Below are 8593 nucleotides of genomic sequence, written 5' to 3' on the forward strand. Positions count from 1 at the left end.
AACTAAATACTCTAAAATTTTTAATATTTAACCTAGTTTAGGGGCATGCATGCAAGCACCTCTAAAGTTACAAAAATACCCTAAGTATTTTTTATTATGGGTATCTTTCACTTAAATGATAAGAACATGAATTGTACAGGCTAGCTCATAGAAGTTAATTGTTAATTAATTGAACGGGGACCCTAAGAGAATTATTGGTAGCTTAAATAAAGAAGATTTAAGTGGTAAATTAAATATTTGCAATTATACCTCTCATGATAACATACACATAACTCTCTTCATAAAACTCCAAATTGAGCAAAATCTTCATCCATAGGCTGATTAAACCATAAGAGGTAAAAACATTACAAAAAATTTGAATTATTAATATTTTAAATTATCTAATATATTAAAATTGGCTGGAAAAATTCAATAATTCATAGAAAATATAAATGAACTTAAAATGACTTAGAAAGTTTCAGAATTGTTTAGAAATCCATTTTTAATGTCCCAACAATGTTCTAAGCATTTTGGAGGCCATTTGGACTTAATGTGGATTTTGAAGAAAGTTAGCCAAAAAAATTGATGATTCTAAAAAAAAAAAAAATAAAAAATTGAAGTCCATGAAATTAATCTGGTACACCTTAACCCAAAGTTACATCCAATGCTTAAGGGTTTGAGCTTTAAATACTTGCTCAAACCCCTCCTTCGACTGCCTTGCCACTAGTTTCCATCTAGAATTGCCATACACACACTTATGCTTTTGACTGCTTATTAAAAAAGGAAACCTTTCGGAGAGCTAACTCAAGAATACTTAGATCTAGCTCTGATCCTTCATATATCTACAACCAAGATTTATGCAAACATGCATGCTTATGTTTTAATATATTTCATATTTAAAATTCAAAATATTCAATATTATATATATTTATGTATGAAATTATGATTTTCTAATGTAACATCAAAGGCATTAGGTATGTGATATTACTCTCTTTTGTTGCACCTGGTTACATATATTCTACTTAAATGCAGGACATTGCTATTCTTCTTTATTGAAAAAAGGCTTTAGGATAGAGGATGTAGGACATATGTTTAATTTGAAACCCTGTAACACACTGCCCACAATAACTCTTTGGTTAAACAATAATAGTAAGGATAGAAATAATTATCAACCTAGATGCACCTTCCAAAAATCATGAAAATAAAACAAAGAGCATAGGATAGGTCATTCGACACATGGTTTCTCTTTTCCCCTCCCTTTTCATAGAACAAGGTGATGATGCGATCAAGCTGTGGACAACCATCAAGAGATGATAAAGACCAAAATAATAAAATGATGAATCATCCTCAACTAAACTTTCTATAGATCTAAACAATATACACCCTTAGGACTTTGAGGTGGTTCATCTAGTTCAATATAAATTCTCACACTATCATTAGATATTCACATGATTATATGTCGCTCACTATAATCCCTAACTCTTTTTAGTATCTCAAGGTTGTTGTTTGGTATAATGTAAACCCTCTCATCTTCTTAGGTTATTTGTATGTTTGTATGTCATGCAAATGTAATCCTTAATCTTTAAATAAAATGGCAAGAGTAAAAATCTAATAACTTCTCTTCAAAAGTGTAATGTCAAACCATAAGATAGCTTGAGAATTCACTGAAGCCTTCTCGATATCTGTGACATCCTCTAACTTTCACAACTTTGGATTTCAAAATAGTTGTTCCACATTGAGTCATTCCCACTTGATTTTCCTATTACCAATCATGAAAACTAAACTTTGAATTCTCGAAGACAAAACACGAATCTCAATTGAGAGTTTTTTAAGGTGATTTTGAATGGTTAAGTTATAATTAACTATAGGGTCTTGTACCTATTGAAGAATTAGTAACCTAAATAATTTAAAATCTATCTAATCTTCAGATCATGTAGGCAAACAATGTGTTGGAAATTTTGTAGACCAAAAAATTATCATAAATTTCTTAGTTTAAAAAAATGAGTCTATTATCAAGTAATATTCTTATCTTTCAAGATGAAGTATCGCTTATAGTAGTGCACTTAGTTATTCAAATTACTAAATTTATGAGATCTGTTCGGTCTCATTTTTTTTTTCAAAATTAAAAATTTCCTTTTTCAAAATTAAAATTATATATGTATGTATATATATATATATCGATATATATATATTAAATTAATTTTTTAAAAATTGATCTAAATTAATTTGGAGCTCACTTTATGAGAGCTATTATTTTTCTAAGCATTTCGAAATTCATTAAATCCCAAAAAATTATGAAATCCATATGGGATGTACTTTCGAAGGCTTATAATTTGAATTTTAGAATATTTAGAATCCATTTTCTATCTTTATTAATTTTTAAAATCTTATGAGGAATTTAATTAATTAATAATTGATAAAGTTAAAAAAAATCATTTCTATGATTAGAAAATTTTTAAAAATTGAATCTCTCAGCTTATAAATTTATAAAAAATAGTATATTAAAGAAATAATTTTAAAATCAATTCAGTGATTCGAATAATTTTAAAAATTACGACAAACCTCTAATCCTTTCTAATTTCATATACCTTATGTTCTTGTTTATTAGGACCCTTATTTAATGTTTTATGAATTTTTTAACCTATTTGAAAAACTTTAAGGTCATTAAAGATGGTTTAGATTCTCAAGGGCCAAAACGAGGCAATCCTAATTTGTTTTATGACTAATGCCTTCTATCTCAGGATAGAGGGTTTACTACAACCGTTTAAAAGGTTTTTAAACCTCATACCTCTTTTTAGGACAATATTTTAAAATTTTTAAAGCCACCATTCGCTTAAACCTTGCAAATGGACTTCTTTTAAAGGGCTTGATTCTAGTCTCTATACTAATATAACTTAATTAAATAAGTAATGACCCTTTTGTTTAACATAAAACTTTTAGGATCACTCTTTTGTGAATAACCCATATAAATATGCCAAATCCATAAGCTTTGAATATATTTTCTTAGGAAAATTTAAATAGACATTTGTCTTTTTTTAACCCAGGACTTAAGATTATCCTACAACCATTTGCTCCAAGTTTATAGGCCATATGTATTTTTATTTGTCCTCCAAGTTTAATATAAATCAACCTAATAGTTAGACTTAAAGCTATAATTAAATATGATTATGTTAATTTTAAAAATTTTAAAAAACTGATTTAATATACAAGTGATAATCATTAATGAGAAGAGTGCCAATGACCATTATTTATTTATTTTATCTACCAAAATTCATTAATTAGCCACCCTATGAGTTTCCCAAAATGAAAATTCAAACTTTAAATTTTAAATCAATAATTTAAATATTAAAAATAAATTTATAAATATTTTTTAATAATGCTTCTATGAAACATCTACATTGAACATTTATTTTGACACTTTTATGGGCTTTAATAATTATGACTTTTATTTGTTCAACTTAATATTCTGCATCATTTACATTTGTTTGTATTTAGTTTGAACTTAATTATTAAATTAACTTCTCGAAGATTATGCTTGTTGTGAGGATTATTTATTTGAGGGACTAAAAAAGAAGTTTAAATGTGTCAATTACTCGACCAATTGACCACCTCTCTTCAAATCTTAATCTGCTTTTACTCAGATATAAAAATTGGACTAATTGAACAAATAATAGCATACAAGTATCACCTAATAATGAATGTTGCAATAATAGGAGCTGTCAACAATGTGTATTGATTGATTATGGGCATTGGATGCTTATAGGTAATTTTATTAGTTGCGAGAAGATGTTGATAGATAATTGGCTTAAGATAGTTGCTAGTTTATGTTAGGATGTTGGATGCTAATAGACATTTTGTAACAAAAAACATCTAGCAATGATGGATGTAGAGATATGATATACATCAAGGATATCAGATTCTTCATGATGATGAATATCATACGATGAAAATCATCGAGCGATGATGATATTGAAAAATGGAAGAGAAAAAAAGGAATAACGGATATCAGATAAAATTGGAATAAGTGAGAACATATGTCAGGCAATGGATGATCCTATTAATCATAGGTGAGTCTATCTAGTTGTTGAATGGAGAGAACTGAGAAACTATTGTAGCTATTACGCAACATATTTTTTTTATCTACGAATAGAACATTTATGATTATGATAAAATATCATGAAGTTATGAAATTTATAATATATTCATTTCGATCACTATGTCAACTCATCTTAATACATGTATTGCTAAAATTCTTTAAGAAAATAACATTTATGGTAACTAAAAACTTTTGCCCCAGGAAAATTACTTCTCAACCTTAGAGTTTTAGGCTCAACATCTATGCCAAATTGCTTAAAACAACATCAATCCAACAAGAAAGTATAAAAAAAGAAGAAATTCAGCACCTACAAGTGAGATAATCATAGAAAAACACAATCATACATGTTCCCCCATTATCAAATGCATTTCTTATTACATTCCTTGGAAACATTCTCAAAAGCTTTGGATTAAATAAAATTCTTCAATTGGATTCAATGTCTTTTATGCATCACCCTTCTTCCTTTCTGAAGGCATAAGGAGTGAATCATTTGTGTCCATCTGAAAAGAGCAAAGAGAAACCCAAGAAGAAAGAGTATTGAGGTGGAGATAGAAAGTGGCAAGCTCCCTTGAGCTTCAGCCTTTTTAAAATTTGATGAATCATAGTATTTCAGATGAGCTTGGCCATTCTTTGTTTCACATGCTCTCCTTTCTACTGTAAGAAAAAAGCAGCGATCAGAAAGGTTGTTAAGTAGACAGGTACAAAATAAAGGAACAGCCAAGAAGAATGAATAACACGCCTTGCCTTGCTTAACAATTTTGAATTCAGCAATTTTCTCCTTGGAGCAATATTTAGCCCATTCAAGGAATAAATCAGAAGCATCTAATTGCAATAGTTGCACATCTGAAGTCTCTCTTGCAATCTTTGTTTCTACTAAAAATTGCAAAATTATTAGATGGTGGAATGTAATACAAATATTTTGAAAAACAAAAGAAAAAAAAAATTCAGGAGAATACCTGGAATCAGGTCGTTAGTTACAACTTCCACGGCTATTCCTTCAGAAAATTCAGCATAATCGCTCTGTACTTCAGATGCTTCTGAAAATTCCAAGTTGACGGTGCTATTCTCCATGCTCACATAAGAACTCTTTTCACTGGGTGAATTCCTCTTCTTCTCCTCAGCAATAACTGCAGGATAGGCTGATAGTTTTAAGAAGAATTGCAGATGAATACCATGTGAAATTCTCTTGAATAAGAAAAAGAATGTGTGTTTGGTGGCTAACCTCCTTCTACTATGTTCTGATCAAGATCATTTTCAAAAAAGTATGCATTACATGCATGATTTGAGTTTGATGCAAAACAACGGTGCACAATTGTTGTCTCTATATTGCTGACTGTTTTCTTCAATTTCAGTTGGTTGTTAAGCTTCATGGCTGAAATAATATACTGATTAGATTTTAAAATCCTAATCCAATTGGATAATTTCGAAGAATGAGCAGAAGCTTACCACGTCCATGCTTTTCCATCTCAGGGACATTTTGAATGCAGTATTCAGCACATATATGGTATGGATTTGATGCGAATTGGCACTTAGGATCCACTCCTGTATGTACAAAGACAACTAAATTATTCTCTTTCTTTAACTTCATGCTAGCTGAAAAAGATTTAATTTTCAGGAAATGAAATAATAAATTTGGGGTGAAAAAAAACAGAAAAAGAAAAAACATTAACAGCAAACCTTCATTAGCTTTGCTTAGATCAAGTTTATTTTGAAAACACTCTGCACCACATTCATGATATCGGTTTGATGCGAAGTTACACCGAAGGTTCGCACTTGTTTCTTTATTGCTGACTATTTTCCTTAAACTTTTTAGCTTCTTGACTAAAATAATATATTGGTTAGAGTATGACAGCAATAATTCAAGTTTGAGAATCTGGAAGAATGAAAGCAAACTTACCATGTCCATGCCTTTCCCAGCCCGGGTCATTTTGAAGGCAGTATTCGGCGCAAGTATGGTACGGATTTGATGCAAATTGGCAATTAGGATTCACCCATCTCTCTGCGGTGAGATCTATTTTCTTTTCTTCCTTGGAATTTGTGACCACTGAAATAGTGTTCTCAGACTATAAACAATACTAAATTTTGAAGAAAAAAAAAAAGCCATATGAGGTACCTAGCCCAGGCTGTTCCTTCTCAGGAACATCTTCGATGTTATATTCAATATATGAATCTGACATGTTTTCACGGCATGAATTCGTTTCTCTTTGCAGAATGGAAACAACTCCCTTTTCTTCTTTTGCCATCATCATAGATGAAATTATGCATTGATATGTTAAGCTATCTTATTTAATAAATAAATTATGAAAAACAATTTGGAAGCAGAATTTAGCATAATCTTGGTATCCGCTTTGATGCATTTTACACGGGATTTAATCTTCAGTATTTATGAAAAAAAAATTTCATATAAGCACTGATTGTGTTGTCTGGTTCTGCATCTAACACTAAATGCCTTGTCTCCATCTAGACAGTTTAGCTTAATTACTACAATAATGCATTGAATAAATTATCATCAGAAAAAATGTACAGGTGCAACAAGTGGCCTACCTTGACCAAGCTGGTCCCTATTAGGGACATTATGGAAGCAATATTCAGCACAATTGTGGTAAGGATTGGATGCATTTTCACAGTATGGATGCACATCGCTCCTATCCGCCATGATCCACATTTTCTTAGACCTCGTTGCTGTAAAATTAACGAATGGCAAAGGCCTTCTTATTTTTGCTCGTTTATTCTCCATCTCTCTCACACTAAGAAATGGTGAAGCAAAAGGTAGGATGCATGTTTTTCATTGGTTATGTTCATGTTTTCTTCACTAAACACAATTCCAACTGAAATTATAAAATATATTAGTAACTTTACATTTATAAGAACTCTGACAAATTAATATATTTCCATAGTGCATACAACACCTTATATGTTCAACCCTAAACACAGGTATACATAATTGCAAAAGTGTAACACTAAGGGGTTTCACTAATGAATGGCTCTGCTTTCAAGATAAAGCAAAATCTAAGTATCACAGCTAATAAGAAACATCTAATAAGGATAAATAATATAAGCAGAAAAGTAGAAAGAAGCTGTAACTGATTTTTTTTTCTTACCTTGATATGATGCAGGGTTGATCGAAAAAAAGTTTCCAGCACAAGAGTTGAAAGACTTGAGTGCCTTTATGGTGGTCGGCGTCGCACCGTCTTTCTGTAACTTCTTCATTCCCTTGTATTGCGCTGGATATAGCAAACCATCAATAAACTTGTTCCAGAATTTTACAGAAAATCAAAGAAAGGTCAGGTATCAACAGTGTCGGAAGTGATGAATTTTCAAGAAGAGATGCTTTCATATGCAAAATAGCTTTTGCAACAATTAGGGGGCAATTGACTGACGCAGCCTCATTTTATTTTATTTTACTTACCTCGATTCGGTGCAGGTTGCTAAGGAGCAGAGTTTGTGAGAGCATAAATCAAAAGATTGCAATTTTCAAAAAAACCAACTTTGATCAGCGTTAAAATGGCTCAAAATAGAGCACAAACTTGGCTCAAGCGTTAACCTTTCAATTGAAATATGATTTTCCCATATTCATGGTATTGTTCATATAAAATTAATCGAATTCCTTGGGATTTCCAAAGAACCCAAAACACGATTTTGATAAAGCAAGCAAAGAAAGAACAAATCAAACCTGGTTTTTTTCCCTCATCCTGAAGCTTCTCTGGAAACTTTTCACAGAATTCAGCGCAATCATGGTAGGGATTGGACGCGTAAGGGCAAACGAAATCTCTCTCCTTCCTCTCTAACATCTGCTCCATCTTCCTTTCACCTCCCTCTATTATTTATATACAAGTCGGCGATAAAAGTAAGCTTAAATCAAACAACTGTCATAGCACAAAACAAGAAAAAATTCAAGACATTACTGGATGCAAGCAATTTTCCTGGGGGGCAATATTGTGAAGGCATTATTGTCAGTATTTATGTGAAGGATTTGATGCGTGGAGGCACCGAGCGTTAACTTCCGATTTTATGAAAGAGAGAAAAAGAGCAAGAGGAAGAAAACAGATTATTTTCTTCATCTACATGCTGTCTGAGATCGAGCTTCTTCGTGCTCTCTTTACCCAATCAAGTGAAGCTCTGCCTTTCTCTGATTCAGGACAGAGATGAAAGAGAATTAGAAAAAAAACAAAATGCTAGAATGAGAAGCAGAGCGAAATCAACAAATGGTTATACATTAAGCGGAAGTAGGAGTGAGAGAGAGACCGAGGGAGGGAGAAATGGTCCTCACAAGTTATTCTATAGTAAATTTGTTATTAATATATTGATGATTAAAGTTAACTTTATGTGTAAATATAATATTTTTATTATTATGGGTTAGAAAAATTTCGGGATTATAAAAATAATTTAATATTTTAGTAATTCATAATACAAGCAAAAAGTTGGCGAAGAAATCAATTTTTGGTCACACGAAAAAGAAAAAAATAATAGTCTCTGAATTAGTCAACCATGTAATTTTAGTTATAAAGTGGCACATTT

The 8593-nt window shown here is 31.1% G+C and overlaps 1 protein-coding gene across 10 annotated transcripts; it reads right to left on the reverse strand.

Annotated features, from left to right (window-relative positions):
- Nucleotides 1-4316: 4316 nt before the first annotated feature.
- Nucleotides 4317-8340, reverse strand: LOC110038647. 10 transcript variants are annotated; one of them, XM_020743534.1, is made up of 13 exons: nt 8321-8340; nt 7981-8204; nt 7749-7892; nt 7177-7299; nt 6620-6757; nt 6189-6308; nt 5973-6119; nt 5753-5896; nt 5522-5617; nt 5298-5447; nt 5032-5214; nt 4820-4948; nt 4317-4729 (listed from the first exon to the last, which is right to left on the reverse strand). In XM_020743534.1, the coding sequence occupies exons 2-13, from the start codon at nt 8021-8023 to the stop codon at nt 4509-4511; spliced, it is 1638 nt and encodes a 545-aa protein (XP_020599193.1). In that variant the 5' UTR covers nt 8024-8204; nt 8321-8340; the 3' UTR covers nt 4317-4508. The 10 variants fall into 10 exon arrangements, with proteins under 10 accessions (XP_020599193.1, XP_020599192.1, XP_020599195.1 ...); XM_020743533.1 differs by having other exon boundaries at nt 8291-8340; XM_020743536.1 differs by lacking the exon at nt 8321-8340 and having other exon boundaries at nt 6189-6305; nt 7981-8279.
- Between the last annotated feature and the right edge of the window lie 253 nt (nt 8341-8593).

This window comes from Phalaenopsis equestris, unplaced genomic scaffold (genome assembly GCF_001263595.1).
Source record: "Phalaenopsis equestris unplaced genomic scaffold, ASM126359v1 Scaffold233391, whole genome shotgun sequence".
NCBI classification, from domain to species: domain Eukaryota; kingdom Viridiplantae; phylum Streptophyta; class Magnoliopsida; order Asparagales; family Orchidaceae; genus Phalaenopsis; species Phalaenopsis equestris.